Here is a 21,746-nt window from a genome sequence, read left to right on the forward strand (position 1 = left end):
ACTGGATTAGACAAGGAATTGATATTTTCCGTTATTATTATTATTATTATTAATTTAGGACACTTTACCATACGTGTGGCATTCGTGTCGAATTTTCCGTAATGAAAATTGTAATTAACGAGCACTACTGATATTCAGAGATAATAGCTGATATGTGACAAAAACACAAACAGATAAAATCAACGCAAATTTTCGCAAACTACGAAATTTGCGAAAATCATGATTATTACTTCGGTAAATCAAGAATTTTCTAGGCCCCCTCCAGGAAAAAATCCTAGCTACGCCAATGAGTACGGCATGCCAATCTGGGAGAGCTGCGCCTAATCACACCACCTGAAACTCTAAAGAGTCCAGAACAAGTTCCTGCGACTGATAACGATCGTTCGAAACTGATAACGAACATTCGAATGTTCCACAGAGAACACGAACACTTGAAGTCCACCGTCTGGTAGAAATCAAGACCCTCGACGAACGCTTTGGTGCAACTGTCGAAACGTTCAGGGCTCATTGCCGCCTGTAAGATCAGCAGGTCATACGGGACTTAGTCCCCCCAGCCTAGTTTATCAAATTGTAGTTTTTAGTCGTAGTACAAGTAGATTATCAAATTCTTTCTAAAAAATAGAGCTTCATAAGCCAATATTAATTTTCAGGACTAGAATCCAATTTAAAAAAAAACTACCTTGAATGAGAGAAAACTGTGAAATGTAACCAAAGCTGAAGTGCCAAAACGGCAGACCGCTTAAATTGTTAAACCCATTGTAACAATAAGTTAATTTGAATATAAGAGAAATATCACACACGCACACTTTAACAATAAAATTATCTTTCATCCTAGAGAAGTTATCGAGTTATTTCGATGAAACATCTCAACAAACATATGTTTGTAATGAATATGCGCAAATGTGTCTGTGACGTGTACCAAACGTTCCCATTCGCATTATGAATAGGGGAATGTGGGGCAAGATGAGCACCCGGGGCAAGATGGGCACCCCTAGTTTGTGTCGTTCCTACCGTTTTTTTTTCAATAAATTATTTGGGGTTCTGATGAATATCATTAAATTGATATGATGGTTATAAATTTCAGCTAAAAAATCAACAGCACAACGTAAATATTGTCAAAAATACATAGAAGTCCAAAAATGTACTTTTTCATATAAGATTTGTTCATTTAAAAGTGATATTTTTGTTGCGTAAACAATTTAATTCATACGTTTTTGGACGTATAGTTATATAATAAGCTTTTGTAGATAATCAGGAGCAAAACTTTTATCGAATTTAAAAAAATATTTCAATCGTTTTGATTATATTAATAAATTTACACCCTTGGGGCAAGATGAGCACCATGTTCAAAATTAAGTAAAAGTGTGAAATTATAGAACCACATTTAGCTGTGGGCTTGACTTACGGTATCCTCTTTGCACAAAACATTTTTTCTAAAAAAATATAAACAAACAACAAATTTAATCGATTTTTAAGTAAAATCATAGCAACATATGAAAAGTTATTTATTTTTTGATAAAAGTTTTTAACACTAAGCTAGTTGCAGATAAATACTATCAGATATTAAAGATAATATCTTGGGATATTGCAAGCATTGAAAAATAATAGTTTTCTTTATTAAATTGCATCTTTTTATGGGGGTGCCCATCTTGCCCCGCAGTTTTTTTGACCGATGATAAAAAAGCTATTTTTTAACGTATTATTTGGAAAACTATTTATCACTTTTTAAAACTTTTAATGGTTGGAGGTCAAAGTAATAATGTAAAAGATAAGGATGGTTACCAATTTTACCAAAATAAGAACGTTTAAGTAGGCTTAAATCGCGCTTATCCTTAGGGTGCTCATCTTGCCCCGCCTGACCCTACTGAACCGCGCTGAAGGTAAAAGGGTATTGAGCGCTAAGCGAGCGGTGTCACGAACGTGTGCTCAAACTTGTTGGTGGAAAATAATCCCACTCAATGTTTCAATGGTGACTGATAATCCTAGGAACTGCAATATTTGCACAAAATCAATGGAATATGTAAGTTTTCGAGAACCGAAATCATCCGCATAATAAAATCCGATTTTAATCTATTTTTTTTTTTCATTATGCGATTTCTTTCTTTTCTGATTGATCATTTCTGCATTCGGATATCGTGTGGCAGGGCCCAAAGATACTCTGGTAAGTCGAGAAATTTTCTTACACAGAAAGATCCTCGATCGTTGGAATTCGAACCCCAAATTTTCAGCATGGTCTTGCTGAAAAGATGCTCGTTTGCTGGAAAAAAGGGAAGTGGAAGACAATTACTTCTCACTTTTGCATAATCCTTCGTACGTTAATGATTCGGATTGTTTAGCAATAATTTCAACGCAGTGGTGTTTAAATTAATCGTTTTATGATTTTTTTTATCTCATTCGTAATTTTGTTTTCTGATTTTTTACAAAATAAATAATTTATTTACATTAGAAAATATCCTACTATACTATAAGGGTCTTATTCGAGCAAGTAATCTGAGTAAAGAAAAGAATCAAGGGATAATGGAATGAGGCTACAGCATAGCACTTGCATCTGAGGTACAGCTCAGCTATGGATTCAGGTGTATGAATCGATCTTAGGGAAAACAAAAAAAAAGATTATAACTAAACGACGACGACTCTAGTTTTTATGGGATAATGTAGATGACTGGGATGAAGGACTGGAAACATGTTGGTGATGGAGTGGCATCCTAGAAGTTAGGATCGTAATCTCGGTAATACCGCCTCGAGTTCGTGTTGTAGTGACTGGTTGGCGGTGGCGGGGCATGGTGGTATGGCGGATACATGGCCATCACTGGTGGCGGTGGCTCGTGCAGCATGAAGGCCGCATCCTGTAACCGGTGGTGGTGATGATGATGATGACCGGCCGGTGGATAGTGTGAACCCTTCAGGTTGTAGTCGTCGTAGTAATAGCTATCGTTTGGCGGATGACGTTGCGAGCGCCAACTGTCGTAAATATTCGAAGCACTGCTGCCATGCATGGAGTTGGAGAAGCGCTAGATGGGAAAAAAGGTACAGAATTGTTGAGAAATGAGAAAGCAAAATATGCGCATTTGATTTTTCAGGCATACCTTTGGTTTCACATCGTGCCCATGGTCGTCCCACGCGTCGTCAAGATTATACAGATCTTCCGAGCCATAGTTGTCAATTCCTCCCATGTGGTTCTTGTTCAGCTCGTTCAACATATCTGCAGTCAGTGGCGTTGGTGCCTTCTTCTTGGCTGCCTTTTGACGGTTTATTAACTGGAAAGCAAAAATAGTTCAGTTAATCCAGGGAACTTCGACAGCTGCTACAGCGAGACGATGACTTACCACTGTGACGCCGAAAAGTATCACGAAGAGAAGCGAAGCCAACCCAATGACGATACCGGCTATTGCCCACTGAGGTAACAGTAGATCTTCCTCCTCGGGATCAACCGGTGGAAGAATCTGTTTCGGGATAACTGAAAATACATGCAAAAGAAATCGTTAGAATACCATATTCAAGCACATCTTCAAATTCCACATACCGGTGAAATCAGTCGAAACCGGATCGACTTTGAATCTGCCCAACAGGAAGACCTCCTTTACACGAGGTACCGCCGATTGTAGATTCTCCTTGGTCCGTTTGTTCTGCACTTGCAAATCTCCATCGTCTTCTTCGTCCAGATCCGTGCTAGGCTCGACAGTGGTTGTCGGTAGCGGAGCGGGCGTCAACGCCTCATGGAACAGCCGCTTGATCTCCAGCGTGTTGACGTCCTCCGTCAGATCGGCCAGCTCGACAAAGTAATCCACCAGAACGCTGCCCTTGCTGAAGCTATCGATGCGCACCTTCTTGTACCACTTGCTCAGATTCTGCGCGTTGCTGTATACTTCGTTCAGTTGAGCCTCGACATCCTTCGCCAGCTGTTTCCATTCTGCCGTATTGTGATCGAGCAGCTCCGGTACCCATTTGACTCCGTCGACGATGCGGATTGTACCGGCCAGATCACATTCCGAATGACACAGTCCTGGTTCCGTTGGCCTGAAAACATTGGAAGAGTTTAGAATTGTCATCACATTTGGTGTGTAATTCTGTAAACTTACCTTGGAGTTGTGGTCGTAGTTGTGGTGGTCGTGGTAGTTGTTGTCGTCGTCGTAGATGAAGCCAGTAGCTTCTCAAGCAGTTCTTGCTGTTTCTGCTGTTCTAGAAGTTTTTCGATCGAGAGTGGGGTCGTTGAGGGAGTTGGCCATCCGGTGAATTCGGTAGTGGCGCGAGTAGGTGGTCCCTTGCGGATCAATATATCGGGGGCGGCCGGTCCTTCAGCATGCGCTGGTTTCGGGGTAGTGATGCGACCTACACCAGGTTTCTTGGCAGTGCCCGGTCGACTGGGGAAAACTACCTTGTAGCTACTTCCTGCATTTCCAGCAGTGCTACCTGGAGGAGCTGGTTGTGGTTTAGATTCATTGAACCCAGTAGGAAGCAAAGCTGAAACATCTTTGAATTGAATCTTGTTCAACAGGCTAGTTGGATCAATGACCTCTGGTTCTGGTACCTTCTCGTCAGCAGGAGGTTTGTAGCCCGGTGGAAGGAACTTGCTTACATCTTCGTTGAACGAGACTGAAGCTTTTGTTGATGTTTCTTGTGCTGGGGCCTTGAAACCAGGAGGAAGGAACTTGCTGATGTCATCGTTAAATACTATCTTGGATTCCTCCTTGGGTGGTTTGTAACCAGGAGGCAGGAACTTGCTAATGTCGTCATCAATAACGGACGATGCTGTGGTAGTTGGTTTCTTTGTTGTCTTGAAGCTCTTATATCCTGGAGGAAGCAATTTACTAACATCATCTTCAATAATAGCTGGCTTTGGAGCTTTCGTAGTGGGGCCAGTTTCTGCAGGGGGCTTGTAACCAGGTGGCAAGAATGAGCTGACATCAACCTTTTGAACCTTCTTCAGAACGTCCAACGTTCCGTTGGGCTTATCGTTGACCTTGATTTTACTGATAAGTTCCTTCAAATTGTTAGTTGTTTTGACTTCCTCTTCAGTTCGATTCAAGCGATAGTCTTTTGGCAGTAGGGAACTTAGCTCCTGGATTGGAACGTTACTCTTGTAGGATCGACTAATGTTCGCCGGACGGAATCGATTTCCGAGTTCTGGCTTCAATGGCTCTTCGTTCAGAACTTCCTTAGCAGCTGCAAGAGATTCAGGAGTTGTACTACTGCTACCGAACTTCTTAAGTTTGTATGCATTCTTTTGCTTGAAATCCGGTGGAAGCAGAGCTGAAATATCATCTACAGCGATTGTTTCGAAGTTTATGCTTTTGATTATGCTTTCGGTGGCCGTTGTTGGTTTTTGCGAAGGAGTTGGTCGTGGTTTCTTCGTGGTGGAAGCTCTGTTATTGGCTTGGAACTTGCGAATGTTGACCGGTGGTAGAGATGAGTTTGGCACCTTCGAGTCTTCAGTAACCATTTCCTTCAAAACGGGGAACTTTCCAGTCAAAACCCCACTCGACAGCTCCGATTGAACTCGATCCAACTTATCAATGATGCTTTCAGTAGACTGAACGTTCAGCGTTTTCTCGGTAGTTGGAGTTTCCGAGTCGTCCGTAACTGAAATAACCGTTTCCTGTGGAGCAACGGTCGTTTTCTCCACTTCTTGGCTACTTACGGTCGTTATGTCCAAATCATCACTTTCATTGCTGTTCTTGGCATCAAGCTCTGATAAGCTCTGCTTTTTCTCGTCCTGCTCGACCTGAGGGAACGGCAGGAATCGAGCACCGGAAACACTTCTGCTTGTTTGGACCGAAGCAACTACTACCCAACTTTCAGTGGTCACATTTGAGGAAGTTTCGTTTTCCACTGAGCTGCTGAGTGTCCGCTCGGTGGTTGTGCTGGGTTCGGCACTTGTGGGCTCCGTAGTTGAGGTAGACGTTGTGGTGGTGGTTGAAGTAGTTTCAAGTGGAATGACACGGGTTGTCTCTGCCTCGACTTCTTGCGATACGGTTGCGGGTAAAAGCTCTTCCTTAGCATCTTCCTCAGAGAAAAGCAATGTATCGACATCTTCTTGCTGTTCTGGTTCCGTAGGAGCTGCAGGCGATGGAACTGGCTTGACTTCCGGTTTCAAGGTTGTAGTTAGACCTGGTTCATCGTCATCATATAAGTACTCTTCGTCGTATGCTGAATCGACTTCCTTCTTATCTTGTTGTGCGGGAGCAACTGACGAAACTTCCTTTTTGGGCAGTTCAGTCTCTTCTTCCTCCTCATATTCACCATCTTCCAGCTCCTCCGACCCAGAATTTGGCAGGAAGAAGTTATCGGTCAGAATCACTGTATGGTCTTCAATCTGTTCAGCATTGCTGGTTTGACTGTCATTTTCCTTTACCACGTCATAGTACTCGTTTTCGCTTATATTGTTCAGACTGCCACCTCGATCTTCATTCTCGTTTGCTTTAGCAGTGGTGCTCGTTGGAGCGCTACTCGTACTACTCACAACCGTATCCGTGTCCTCACTTCCTTTCCTCAGGTTACCCTTCTGAGCCTGAGTGGGTTTGAAGTCCTTTATTTCCTGCTGGTCGTCAACAAATTCGTTCGTATCCTTGTCATCTTCGGCGTAATCCTCGTAATCGTAGATAACCTCAGCCGATTTGGCCGATCCATTGTGGGTGATGTTGATCGATGGAATTACCGGGCGAGCCGGAAGGTGGATGAAACGCGACTGGGTGGAAGATTTAGGCGTAGTTGTCGTAGTGGTGGTGGTGCTTTTTGGCTTAGCCGAGTTCACGATGGGGCCACCACGGGTAGCCGATGCAGTGTTCAGACCGATGACGCGTTTTGAGTCGAATGCTGGCCGGTGCGCATTGGGTGCAGGCGTCCTGTAAAGGTATAAGAAAGCGAGGTTTTAATAAATTTTTGAATTTTTGAATTCAACATAAGAATTAAGGTAGCTCCAAAAATGTAAGGTATTTTGGGAGAGATTTTTACGAAATACTGGAAAAAAATCACGTATTTCAAAACAGGTTTGCAAACTGAATATTTAATATTTTTACAAAATGCTATTATATACAGAATTCCAATTGAATAAATTTAGGACTCTCGTTGAACCTTGTGTAGAATTCTCTTCAAGTCCTGAACAGGATTTAAAAACAAATATCAGGTGGGATTCTGACAGTATACTGTGCTAATTTACTGTAGAACTCTGAGTAAAATTCTTATTAACTTCTGAATATCAGTCACACAGTGTCCATAGTAGATTTTTCGAATAATGGATTAAATTGAGATATATGTAATACTGAGAACAATTTCCACTTTATGTCAGACAATGTTGTCTCAGAATTTAGAAAGTATTGTAACGTAAAGTTGAGTAAGATGCTCAGCAGTAATTATCTTATGTTTCAATTACTAACAAAAAAGCTCCTGTCACCGACTGACTCTCGTTAAACCTTAAGTAAGGAATGTACTGTGTTCTCCAAATAGGTTTAGTGGCCAAAATTGTTCCTAGAATTTTACCCACTCTACAAAAAGGTAGGATAGGTCTGGCCAAAGGTGAGGAATTTGCTAAAGAAATGCATGGGAAACATAAAGCTTGCATTTTCTTCTGCAATTCCATACCTAGATAAAACTTCTTTAAAACGTATTTGGATATAGCGTAACTTTTTTAATGTCAATTTATTTCTTGCGTTTATTTAATAACAACGTGATTTATAAACTAAAAAATCATTTTCAAAGCTTCAACCACTAATCAAAACCAAATCAGCCCAATACAAGCGTTCACAATAAATGAATACATAGAAAACTCATCTATAAAAACTTTTGAGAATTCCTTCAGAAACGGTTCCAGGTATTTAGCCAGATCCTAGAAGAGTTCCTATATACATTTAATCAGTATTGACTTGACGAATTCCGGTCTTAAGGAATCCTTGAGCAATTCCTTCAGAAAGTTCTCCTGGAGTTCCACCAAGGAAAGATTCAAACATTGATCCAAGAATTTATCCAGGAGTTCATAGAAAATGCTCAGAATATGTCCAGGAACTGATTTTGAAGATTTATGAATTCAAGGATTAAGAATTTCTCCAATAGTTTTTTAAAAGCTTGTGACACTTAACTTATTTCTCCACGATTCAAAGTAGATTCTCCTTTGAATTCTTCAAGCAATTTGGGGTGTCTACGATACCTTCAAGTTGTTTCCGGAGTTCCTGCAGAAATTTGTCTGGAGATCCCTTCTGTTGGGGTCAACTCTGCGCCACTGACTTTATAGCACACAAGCCTATATTGAGAAACCAACATTATTTAATATGACAGCTGTCATTCCCTGAAGTGTTGACGTAATATCCGATTACTATCTTTCCTCAAACCATTCTTTGTATAGTTCAAAGAAGGCAGAATCAGAATCATTATTGAATCAAAAGTAATTAATTAGAATTTTAATTAGGTTGAAAGCTCTACAGGCCGAAGTAACGGAAAGGCGTCTCTGCCTTACCTGGACGAGCAATATCAGTCACGAAGAAGAAGGTCCACCTGATGTAAGCTGGAGGTGGATATGTTGGGCATCCGAGCTGGTAAAAGATATCGACTCAAATATGTCAGAACCGTAGAATCTCTGGCCCTACCGGATCAAACACTGCGTTACAAAGAGCTCGTTGATCGTTTTTGGCACCTACGGAAGTTCCGTTCATAGACTTCCAATCCAAAGCTCCTGGAATACTAACTGGAGTAAAGAATACCCATTTCACCGCCACTCAACAGCTACGAGAAGGACGAGAAGGAGAGCCAATTACGGCAAAGACTCGTCTCGGTTGGGCAATCTACGGATTAATGCCAAATGGGTCGAACATCGCGAGTTGTAACTTCGGCAATACTCTGCAAGAGCTAGTGAAGCAATACTTCACGATGGAGAATGTAGGAGTTTCGGTGGATCGGAGTCCTGATTCGGACGAAGGCAAGCGATGAATCGAAGGTGGTTTTGAGACCGGGTTGCTGTGGTGACGCTACGACATTGTGGAATTTCCCGATAACTACCCTTTGGCAGTTAGACGGCTACGATAGGGCAATACCAAAGATGGCCGCCATCGACCCAAGAAGATTGTGGTACCTCCCAGTCGGAATAGTGCAAAACCTGAAGAAGCCGAATCGTATACTTGTGCCAGTAAAAGCGGAAAATTTCCAAGGACATTCGTAGCGACGTTCGGCTCAACAAGCTCGCCATGCTCGGCGCAGTTTGTGAAGAACTTGAATGCAACCGAACTCACAGTGGAGTTTCCAAGGGAGGCCATCGTGCGTCAACACTATGTCGACGATTACCTGAACCTGAAGCGTTGACAGCGAGGATGAAGCATGTTAGGTGAAATTGGTGTACCACCGAGGCGGATTCACTATTCGTAACTTAGCTCTCAAACTCGGCTACAGTTCTGCAACGGATCGGGGGAACCGATGCCGGTACGATGAAGGTCGTGAGCGATGGTGGTTCTAATATAAAGCGCGAGCAAGGCAGCAATGGAAGTCACCCGAGGATGTTCTCGTATTCTCCAGCGAGGTCAACGTGAAAACAGTAATTGCCACCAAAAGAGGCATTATGAGATGTGTAATGAGTCAGTTCGATCCGTTGAGGCTTTCTTTGCTCTTCCTGATCCACGGCCCAGTTATTATCCAGGATATTATTTTCTTCTTGCTGGCATTACGTCCTCACTGGGACAGAGCCTGGTTCTCAGCTTAGTGTTCAATGAGCATTTCCACAGTTATTAACTGAGAGCTTTCTTTGCCAAAGTTGCCATTTTCGCATTGGTAGGAAGTCGAGGAAATTCCAATCCCGAAAAGATTCTGGACCGACCGGGAATCGAACCCAGACACCTTCAGGTTGGCTTGGCTTTGTAGCCGAGGACTCTAACCACTCGAGTAAAGAAGCCCCGAAGATCTGGCGTACGAAAGCTGGTTGGGACGATAAGGTAGACGATCGGATTCTGGAGCGATGGCGTTCATGGACTGCCAAATTCAAAGCGCTGGAAGAAGTGCGAGTACCACGCGCCTATTTCCCGGGCGTGACGACAGGTTCTGCAACTCCACGTCTTCGTCGACGTCGAGACTGCCGATGCGTGTCACGTATTTAAGGGCAACTCTTCACGGAGAGTTTCGCTGTGCACTCGTCGGAGGGAAAGCAAAAGTAATACCGCTCTTTATTCCGCGGTTGGAGCTTCAGGCGGCATTAATAGGCTATAGGCTGCTAAAAACTCCTTGCCATAGTCACAGTCTACTGATATCGAAACGAGAATTCTGAACCGATTAGGATAGGCGAAATTCTCTTCAAATCTGATCCAATAGAATGGCGCAATGTTCCGTTGAAAGTTGATGTGGCCGATGATGGAACAAAGTGGACTAGCCAAAGAGCTAGTGCACCGAACCTGAAATCCGCCTGTCGTTGGTTCATAGGACCAGAGTTTCTATGGAAACCTAAAAAATCCTGACCACTTCAGGCTCAACCCGAAGGTGGCTTCGAGGCTAGGCCCTGCCACTTTAACCTTACGACAGAGAACAAGGAACCGTTTCTCCGAATTCGAAAGGCTTAGAAAAACCGTCGCCTACATCTACCGGTTCGTAGATAACTGTCGACGAAAGGTTACAAACAGATAAATGTCCGGAAAAGGTGTCTCAGCTTCAGAAGGCGAAGAAGTTGAAGTTGAACCGAGCCAGCCCAATCTTCAAGTTGTCCCCGTTCATCGAGGAGTGCGGAGTGGTCCGGATGGACACGAGAATCTCCGGAGCAATCTTCGTGCCGTTCGACACGGAGTTTCCTATAATCCTCCGTAAAGGATATCGTCTGACTAAGATGGTTGTCGAGCGGTATCATCGATATTACCTGCACGCCAATAATGAAACCGTTATAAACGAGATTCGTCGCGCCGGACTACTTCGGTTCTATTCAGGTCAAGGTCGGACGTTCGCTGGTGAAACGTTGGGACGCACTATTTACATGCCTCACCATTCGAGCCGTTCAGTTCCTAATGCACTGAGGCATGTAAAATGGCCATACGGCGATTCATCCCTTGGACCTTGGAGATTAGAAGCGGCAATGGAAGCAATTTCCTAAGAGCTAGTCAAGAGTTACAGCATTGGATTAGTGACATGAATCAGCAACTTTCCGCCGTCTTTACCAACGCAGCCATGAAGTGGGTTTTCAATCCGCCGTCAGCTCCTCACATGAGTGGCTCATGGGAGCGACTAGTCAGGTCTATAAATGTCGTGTTCTCTGCCCTGACGACCAGTAAAACCCCGGGGGACGAGACTCTACTAACGTTGATGATCGAGGCGGAAGGAATAGTCAACTCTTGACCCCTAACGAATGTGCTGCTGGAAACAGATACCCAGGAAGTCTTGACTCCAAATCATTTTTTACTCCAGAGCTCGAAGGGAGTCACACAACCTCCAATGACCATCCCTAGAGTAATGCAAATTTCGAAATTTTGGCTCCCCTATGCTTAAACGATTTTTACTATGGTAAATAGCATCATCCCAAAGTTTAAAGTGATTCGGAGGAAATTTGACTGTGCACACGCCATTTGAAGTTTATATGGAGATTACTATGGAAAATGCCAACCTTCTGTGTTCAGCCCTCTATCTCGGTGTCATAATGTTTTATGGAAAAGTGAACAAACTCTTCTCGTGCAAAATCGTTTTAGCTACATCTTTGCCAAAGACCACATTTCGATTGGACGTCAAGATAAATTGCTATTCACAATCATAAAGTGGGTTTGCGGTGTTGCCGTTTTGCCGTTCTTGCCGTAATGCCGTTGCATTGTGTTTCACCCCTTAAGGACTAACTAGCGGATGACAACGAACCTTGTAAACCAATTTTGGAATCGATGGGTGCGGGAATACCTGCCAACTAGATGCGAAGGAGCTGAACGTTGGAGACCTGACGGACATCGTGGATCCGTCGGTCCAAATCGGTTGACTGCGAGGCCGTATTCTCTCAGTTTTCAAGGGACTATACGGACGATACAGGGAAGCCCTAGTGAAGACATCAGGAGGAGTGCAGCGGCATCCTGTGACGAAGGTTGCCATCATGGATATCAAGGCAGCAAAAAAACGATATATGAGAGACTTCATATAACTCCTTGAACAACTCCGAAAACGTTCCAACATCTTCGCCAGTTTTTAAAGGAGGAGATCCCATGAACCCTACTAACTATAGACCCATCTCAGTTCAACCTGCGATCAACATACGATTCTCAAGTTTCTTTGAGACCACCAATATGCTGTATGAACATCAGTTTGAATACAGACAAGGGTCATCAACCGAAGTTGCTATTCTAGAGGTAAACCAAGGCTTTTTGTTGATGATACCGCCATCTCATACAAAGCCATCTCTATACGCGGAAGGAGTTGTAGATGAAATGACACAAAATATGAAGCTTGTCACGGCATATCTGGAAAACAATCTGCTAGTCCTGATCCTGAAGAAAACTAAAATGTTGATTTTCAGCTCACTCAAATGTGACAAAAAGATTTGTCCAGATCTGGTGGTTAATGGTACACTCATTAAAGAAGTGACAGAATATGAGTATCTAGGGGTTTACATAGATGACCGCCTTAGCTGGGACTTTCACATTCGAGCAATTGTCTCCAAATGTTCATCACTCTGTGGAATCCTATGAAAACTCTTCAAGTAAATTCCAGTCCATGTTCTGATGAAAATCTACTACTTTTTCATCCATAGCCGTTACCAATACGGTATCGCAGCTAGGAGTTCTTACAATAAGGTTTATCTTAAACCTTTACAATTGCAAAAAAAAAACGCTTTATAAAGCTTACCGTACCTTTTCCCAACACGTGACTTTTACGAGCTACCTCAACATAAACTGCCACTAATACTAGGGCTGCACATTCTTCGAGTTGGAACTTTAATGTACAAAATCATCAACGAGCAGAATATCCACCATAACCGGTCTTTCACAAAGGCGTTTCATCAACATCGACCAGGATTCAGAACGGAGATAGGGTGCTGTCGATTCGCCAATATAGTCTCGGCCCTATATTATCAAATCCTGGAACAAATCAAAACAGCTACCATGCAATTTACTTTCAGACGGAAACTAAAACAGTAATATCATCGTTCATCATAATAGGGCGATATTCAAAACTGAAAAGGCAATAGATGGCTCTTTTTCAATGGTAGTAAAAACGAAATCCTGAAGCAAAAAAAGCACCACGGAAGATAAACTAAACACAAAAAGTTATGTATTCACTTTACACTTGATTTCTAATCACTACTTCTTTGATTCAGTTTCCTAATTGCAAGCAATTTACGATTTTCATTATTTTCCATACGTTTTGACAGTTCTCCGACTACCATTCTTCCATGCGCTTGTGTTGAAAGTTTGAGAAATTTGAGAATCCAGCGTAGCGCGATCAGTGGGAGGAATACAAACAACAGTGTCGTCGCTCGGCGGCCAGTGAAAGAAACTGAATGTTCGAAAGGTTGTTGCCTGTACTTTTTGCCGCTGGCGCCAACTGTTAGCGGTTATGAACGAAATAAACAGTCGTTACCCTATTGCACAAGTTTGGTGATTAACTACAGTCGTCTCTCCATAACTCGATATTCAAGGGACCATCGACTTATAGATTATAATTTATGGAATATACCGACACAAAAATCACAAAATCGTAGGAACAAAAAATGTCTGTTCCAACACAGATATGATCATTTATGTAAGAAAGTAATATTATTTTGTTGATAGTATTTTATTAACTATTATTTGATTTTTTTTTTCCGAAATGCTAAAATTATTTTTACTGACAGTATTTTTTTTTTAATTTTTCAAATTTTCATTTTTTTTACAACTTGCAAGTATTAACTCATTTCCGAAAAAGAATAGGACTAAGTATCTCAAAATAAGAATGATTTTAAAATAGATATCGAGTTATGGAGAGAAATTGACCTCTCATGTGACACCGACTAGTGGAGATATCGAGTTATAGAAATATCGACTTATGGAGAGCACGATATATGGAAATTTGAACGGACCGAAAAATCCATCGAGTAATAGAGTACATCGAGTTATAAAATATCGAGTTGTGGAGAGTCGACTGTAGTGATAAGAGTCATCTGAGTCATCATCAAAATAATTTTCATTTATATAGAAAGGATATTGGACAACACCTTTTATAGAACAATAGTTCAGTAGGAAACGTTAAAAAATATTGTATTATATTTTTTTAACTGAAATAAAAAAAAATGAAAAAAAAAATGATGAGTTCTATCAGCGGCCTTTTTTGAGAAGAAACCGGTAATTTTTCGTGGAATTCACTAGGAACTATTCCAAAGAATCGTGCATATATTCGTTTAAAAACATGAAAAACAATCCTCTCGGAATATCTCCAGCAATTTCATTATGAATTTCATCAGGAGTTTTTCCAAGGATTTATCCAAGAATCACATACTACTTGAGATTTTCTTATGATTTAATGTGGAAAAAATCCCTCATGGATTACACCATGATTATTTAAAGTAAGCGATGATTGAATTTTTACATCGTCATCAAAAAAATCTTCCAGAGAGTAGCTTATCATTCTTGATTGATATATTTAACAAATGTTTCAGTTTATGTCAGAGATTTTGAAAAAAAAAGCTGAGGGATTTTTCAAGAAACCCTGCAAGAATACCTCCGCCTCTTCATGTGGATTCCTTCACGAATTCATGTACGATTTATCTCAGAAATCCAAAATTCCTCAAGGGATCCTTCGAAAAAATAATTTTCTCCAGCATTTCATCCAAGTATTACTTCTGTGGTTTTTCCAAACATTTTTTAAAAAGTATTCCAAAAAAAATTCTTATGCAATTTTCGAAAGTTTATTAGGTAATACTACATCAATTTTCCCATTAATTTCTCTAATTATTCCTACACGAACTTCTATAGAAATTGAAATAGGTTCAATTGATTTTGTTTTTAGATTAACTTAGCAAATTATTTAGGAAATCTTCTGAAATTTTCTCAAGAGCCCAGCCGTTATTTCAGAGATCTTTGTTCATTAAAAGTGACTAGACATCCACTAGTTTAATATGAGGTAACTTCAGGATTTTCTTTAGAAGTGCCTTACGGATTTATTCTTCAGAAAAAAATCATTGGCATTTTCCTGGAGAAATTTCTGAAGAAAGCTTATGAGAAATCCCTGGAGCATTTGCTGCAGGTGTCTTTAAAAAAATCTCTAGTTGAAATCTCATATTCACTCTCAAAGACAGTTTTATAAAATATCCCTAGAAAAATGGTTGAATCATTGGATCTTAAAGAAGTTTTGACTTTGTTGAAAAATTCCACAAAGAATTTTTGGAGGAATTCTGATGAGTCTTTGGAGAAATTCTATTCATGTGGTTCTTTTTGGGTGAATATAGGGTAAATTCTTAAGAAAAGTCATCTTAAAATATCGTTAGAACGCTTGGAAATAAAAGAATTTTCTCAACTCAAAACCGACCAAAATGTCATTTACATCCCTTGGCGTTTGAGTCCTTCAAATATAGTAACTTGAAATTTCCAGTCTAGGATGCCGTAGGGTTAAAATTTTTCTAAGCTTCAATGTGCACAAAATATTTGACAATGTTTGTCCTACCCATGGTTTCGAACGTGAACGCGCCTCTGGAGTGTATATATATAAAACTGTTCCCATTTTGTTTGATTCGCGAAAACCAAGTGGCGAGTGAAAAAAGTGCACAAGTTTTGATCGAATTTCATTGATCTAACAAACATAAAGGTTACGCGCCAGAGAACGCATTCCTCGAAAAGAACGATTATCAAAATTGACATTCCATGTTCCATTGAAACTCGGTACACCCCATTGTTCAGTCGGTCAAGTTCCACGAAGAATTAACCTTCGGTTCCAGCGGACCCACAACTACAATCCATTGTCCTCATCTCCCCAATCTAATCGGGAAACCCCTCCCCTGTACTCACCGTCCAGCGAAACGATTCCTCAGCACCACGCTCTCGACGGTCGTACTTTTGGCGGTGACCGGATCGTTCGTAGTGGTCGATCGGAATCGGCTCGGCTTCAACGTGGGCTTCGTGTACCGGCTGCTGACGGTGCTGCTGCTGCTGGTGCCGCTATCTTTGGTTTCGTTCTGTTGGTACCGGTTGCTGTTGGTGCTGCTGCCGCTTCCACCCAGGTCTTCCGATTTGGATCTGAAACCGTTCCGCGCGGCCGACGGTGGAATTCGCGCCGATTGCACCGAAGACGAGGACGATGATGACGAGGAGGAAGAGGAGCTTTGCTGCTGTTGCCTTTGTTGTGCCGCCGTTGATCCGAGGAAACCGCGCGTCGCTGGCAACGAGTCCTCCAAATTGCCACCGAATGGACGAGCTCGGTTTGAATACGATAGGTGCCGATCACGTCCTGCCGTTTCCGTTGCCAATGGACGCTACGAAAGGATGAAAAGAGGGGAGGTAAACGTTAGAGATCAGGTGCAGCGAAATGCAATGCAGAAAAGTGATTGTAATTGAATTAACTAAGATAAGAAAAAATATTCCAATATACATAGAGGAGCTAGCGAACAGTATTAAAAATATCAGTTTTTTTATTTTTAATTGACGGTTGATTTTTTTCTGAAAATCTTCTGAAAATGTGCTTCATAAATATATTTATTTTGGGTTAGTGGGATAAGGTAAAGATCTGGGAGTCACCAGTGATTGGTGATGCAATCCATGATATAATCACGCCTAATCGGATTCGGGATTTAATTCGATAATTGCATTGTACCCCAAACAAGTGTACATCATTCGCCCACGCAAGAGCAAGCGACGCGAGCATTTGGCGGCACCTTTTTCTACCATCATCAGGCTGTCATATAAGCAATAAAGGTCGGACTCGATTATCCTGGGTATCATTTTTTTGTCACTCCGGATAATCGAATCTACCGGATAATCGAATTACAGGGAAACAATCATACTTTCTTTTTTATATTGGCAAATAATTGAGCTTTTCGGTAATGCAATCCCCATGGTTTCTAAATAATTTACTCATATGGCGTGGTAAACATGGATAAATAATTAAAAATCCACATGCTCAAGTGGGATTAGAACCCACGATTCTAGACGAGAGCTTGACCAACTAACCTACCGAGCCATTTGATGACCCATCAATTCGAAAGGTTACAAGTTTAGAATTCAATTCTCAACAGTATACGTAGACCTTTCTTATAACACATATACAACCCATTTGGATTCAAAACTTGCAAGTGGCTCGGTAGTTTAGTTGGTAAAGCACTCGTCTAGCATACAAAAGTCGTGGATTCGAATCCAACATGAGCACGAGGATTTTATTTTCTTCATAATTACACTCATTATTTATCCATCTTTACCACGCGTAAAGCGTTAACTAATATTTTCTTTTGTTATTTAATTTGTATTACGCAGTGACGTAGCCAGAATTTTTTTATAGGAAGTAAGGGGTCGTTAGAAATTAAAAAAAAAATTCTTGTATAGTCCAAACTCAACCTACAATACCAGCTAGGTTAACTTGATATTTTGTGTTATTGATTATGAAACATAATGAATGTCAAATCAACATTGATTTCTTATTTATTATTAGTTTAGCACAAGCGACCAAGTAAATGATATTCACTCAAGCAACACCAATAGTACAGTAATTTCTCGATTATATCACGGTTCCAAAAAATGTTGGCGTGATATTCCAAAGAATGATATAATGGAAATGTATTTCCTGCTATACAATTTTCATCAAAATATGAGCTTTCTTCTTTCTGGCGTTACGTCCCCACTGGGACAGAGCCTGCTTCTCAGCTTAGTGTTCTTATGAGCACTTCCACAGTTATTAACTGAGAGCTTACTATGCCAATGACCATTTTTGCATTCGTATATCGTGTGGCAGGTACGAAGATACTCTATGCCCTGGGAAGTCGAGAAAATTTCCAACCCGAAAAGATCCTCGACCGGTGGGATTCGAACCCACGACCCTCAGCTTGGTCTTGCTGAATAGCTGCGCGTTTACCGCTACGGCTATCTGGGCCCCAAATATGAGCTTTGTGTTGCAGAAATAGAGCGAATGTAATGAAGCACGTAAGACATGGATCAAATAGATATATGTTGGTTGTTTAGGGCTAGCTTTCAATGTAAAATGAATGAACTTACTAAACCTATTGTGACGTGATAAAATCGAACCGAAAACCGTGCTAAAATCGAGAGTGATATTATGAAGCGATTTTAAAACAAACCGTGATGAAATCGAGAAATTACTATACTACATTAAAGGTGTAGGCAGCTGTGCTACGGCGCTTACACTGACTATAATTGTAACGAGTCCAACTGTAAACATTTCGAGGCCTCAAGTAAATTTGTTTCATAGTCCTAGACAATTTTAATGGATTTCTGAGCACAAGTATAGCGAAATCTTTGATAAGCACTGAGCACAGTTCTAGTGAAATCTTTCATGAATTCTAAGGGAAATATTTCATAATTTTTTAAAGAAATAATCTAGGTATTTTTACTCGTAGAAAAGTTTCATTATTTCCACGCAAAAATTTTCGGATAACTCCTGAAATATTTCCTAAAATGATTGATACGAGAATTCTTCGAATTTTTTATTAAATTGACCATGGCCTGTAAATTGCTGGTGAAATCAAGTAGGAATAGGTTAAGTAATCCAACGATAATTTCTAAGCAGAAGGACAAGAGTCTAAGCTCTAAAGATTGCATATTCCTTAGCATATATCAAGCAAAAGTCAAACAAGAAATAATCTAGAATATCTATTCTAGAAATAATATTCCTTGTGATTCTACGCGAAATCTATCTTAGGCATTGGCATATGTATCAAAATTCACAAGAAATTCTTCATCGATTCGGAATAGGAGCTTTACTGGATTTTGCGGCAAATGTTCATCAAACTCCTTTTCAAAACTTTGGCAAATTTCTTGTAGAAATCTTGACGAATTGCTGGACAAATCTTCGCTAGATTCCTGGGTGAATCCTTCGAAGTTTCTTAGAAAATTAATAGAAATAGAAATAGGAATTGGTACATTTTCCCAAGTTTTTAACAGAACTTTGTATCATCTTCTGTCAGATTTCACCTGATATTCTTGTTCAAAAATTGGAATCGTCTGTGTGCATAATAGGAATTTTTACAAATTGAACGTTTTCTATTATGGATCCTCATTTGATTCCCATGTTATCCGGCTTGCTGCGAATGTGCTTATTATAGATCCACCTGGAATTGCTAATTAAGGACCCTCTTGTGTGGTTTCATGAATAAAACCTGTTCAAATATATGTACTTATGCAGCTCAGTCCAGTGGCGTAGCTAGGATTTTCGAGGCCCTTTGCGGTGTTGATTTCGGGGACCCATTAAAATAGGAAAGTGCGTCGCTAGGCTAACATACAATTGACATGTGACTAGTCAACAGGGCTGGTAGCGGCTAAGTATCTTGAAATATAAATCTAGAGACCTCATGCCTGAAAAACGTGATAGAATTTTGACGTAATTTTTTTAAAGATTCAGAATGATGTATTATTGAATAAAAAAAAACACGATGTTCTGTTGAAAAGTGCTGTTCCATATGGTTAAAATAAACGCTTTTTATCAATATAACTGAATGCTACAGGGGCCCCTCTAAACTTGATTTTTCCTATTTGTACACATATTAGTTTGTTAAAAACTGAATTTCTACTGCTATAGGAAATATTCATCACGATTTTGGGGCCCCTAGGAACCCGGGGCCCGTTGCGGACCGCACCTACCGCACCCCCCTGGCTACGCTACTGCCTCAGTCCATATTTTTGCCTCACGCCGAGGACCTGGGATCGAATCCCATCCCCGACATAGTCACTTGTGACGTAAAAAGTTATAGTGACGACTTCCTTCGGAAGGGAAGTAAAGCCGTTGGTCCCGAGATGAACTAGCCCAGGGCTAAAAATCTCGTTAATAAAGTCAAACCAACCAACCAACCATATTTTTGCCTGAAATTGTTGCCTAAAGCTAAGTATGCTGTTCCGCCCAAGAAAAGTAAAAATTTCTGTGGAAGAAATGGTCAAGAAATTTTCTACAGTGAGCTCCATTTGAAATGACATTTCTTTTCAACTGCGTACTGCGATCAAAGAAAAATGCTTTTCTTGACCATTTCTTGCAAAAAATTTTCCACGCATCGAGATAGGCGATTACTGTTCTGTTGAAGTGCATACTTCGCTTAACAACGTAAAAGAAATTCATCCGGTGTTTTTTTATAGGAATTGCCTTGAGCGTTAATTTTATGATCTTTTCTGCAGGGGCTCCATAATACGCAAAGGGCCCAAAACCGTCATCGACTTCTATGTCAGAGAATATCAACTGCATTTTTAAAGGGTCCGAAAAAACAGCCGGTGTCCGTTTCGGGACGTGACGCCAAGTTTTTTTTTTATGTACCAAAATGTAGATAAACACTTTCTCTGTAGGATAAAAATGCTTGAAATTAAATTTGCATAATAACGATAATAGACAATATATTCGCACAACTAGGATAGGGCCTAAGATTTCAATTTCATATCTAAAAACTGACTGATAACCTTTTTTCAAATCGTATATCGCTTGGCAGACACAAAGATACTCTGTATTCTAGGAAAACAAAATTTCCAACCCGAAAAGATCTTCGACCAATAAGGCTAAAGCCTACACAACCTCAGAATCGTATTGCTGAATAGCTGTGTATTTACCGTTGGGGATAAACAAAATAATGCCCAAAAACTCTACTTTATGGTGTTACGTCCCAACTGGGTCAAAACCTGCTACTCAGCTAAATATTCTTTTAAGCTCTGAGAGCTTTCATTGCTAATTGACAATTTTTGAATTCGTATATCGTGTGGCAGGTACGAAGATAGTCTATGCTCAGGGTAGTAGAGAAGGTTTCCTTTAAGAAAAGATCCTCGACTGGTTGAGTCGCCCTTCAGCTTGGCCTTACTAAAAAGCTGCGCGTTCACCGCTACGACTATTTGAGCTCCCTGTAGTAACTAGGGTCTTTTGGAAAAAATATCGATCAGCAACTTTTGTAGAAATCAATCCTGAACAGAGCAACTCGTGTCGTAACATATAAATCAAGTCAAAAGACACAACAACAAAAACTTATGGATCAAAGTCATTCGGTTCCACTCCCAAAAAAGCTACAAAAATCTCCTTTGTTATGTATGGTTCCAGCACGGTTGGCATCGACCTTGTCTCGTGGTTTCAATCTAAGAACCATAACCACCAGTCCAATCAGCAAGAGACCCTGACTACCTAGGTCCACAAAATGATAGGGTGACGCAACCTTCGGAAACACCTCGGTACAATTCCGACGCAGGCACACGCTTAGCTACCTTTTAACCTGCCATTAAATCACCATTCAGGTGTGCTACGCATACGTCTATTCGTTAGTGCGCAAAACTGTCCACGCTCATTTTGGGCAAAGGGAAAGGCGCATTGCCAAAAAACTGCTCTAGGACCGTGCGTTTTGTTGATTACGAAATGAACGCTCGGTGTGTCTAAACCCTTTATTGTCTGAAAAAGTGACCATTCGAAAAATATGGAATCCTAGAATCCTCTGCTTGAATTTGAAATGTTTTATTTTTTATTAATGAAATATACAATAATTTGATGATTTAGAACGATTTCCATATGTTTTTTTTTTAACTATAAACAGCGATGATTGGTTCACATTTTATTATAATACACCAATACATTAATGCTTGCGCTCTATTTGTAAGAAGCACCACACTAGACAACGGACAAACATGCAACGCCCAGTGGCAAAGTCGGAAGACATTCCTCTCGAAAAG

The 21,746-nt window shown here is 40.7% G+C and overlaps 1 protein-coding gene across 2 annotated transcripts in view; it reads right to left on the reverse strand.

Annotated features, from left to right (window-relative positions):
* Positions 1-2,421: 2,421 nt before the first annotated feature.
* LOC5576808 (mucin-17) overlaps positions 2,422-21,746 on the reverse strand; it is a 294,664-nt gene continuing 275,339 nt past the window's right edge. For both annotated transcript variants that reach the window (XM_021855039.1, XM_021855040.1), the window contains 6 exons: positions 15,906-16,369; positions 4,080-6,842; positions 3,524-4,017; positions 3,327-3,457; positions 3,087-3,257; positions 2,422-3,011 (listed from right to left, as the gene is read on the reverse strand). In XM_021855039.1, the coding sequence (XP_021710731.1) occupies positions 2,706-3,011; positions 3,087-3,257; positions 3,327-3,457; positions 3,524-4,017; positions 4,080-6,842; positions 15,906-16,369 (4,329 nt within the window). In that variant the 3' untranslated portion in view covers positions 2,422-2,705. The remainder of the gene's footprint in view (positions 3,012-3,086; positions 3,258-3,326; positions 3,458-3,523; positions 4,018-4,079; positions 6,843-15,905; positions 16,370-21,746) is intronic.

This window comes from Aedes aegypti, chromosome 3, assembly GCF_002204515.2.
Source record: "Aedes aegypti strain LVP_AGWG chromosome 3, AaegL5.0 Primary Assembly, whole genome shotgun sequence".
In the NCBI taxonomy this organism is placed as follows: domain Eukaryota; kingdom Metazoa; phylum Arthropoda; class Insecta; order Diptera; family Culicidae; genus Aedes; species Aedes aegypti.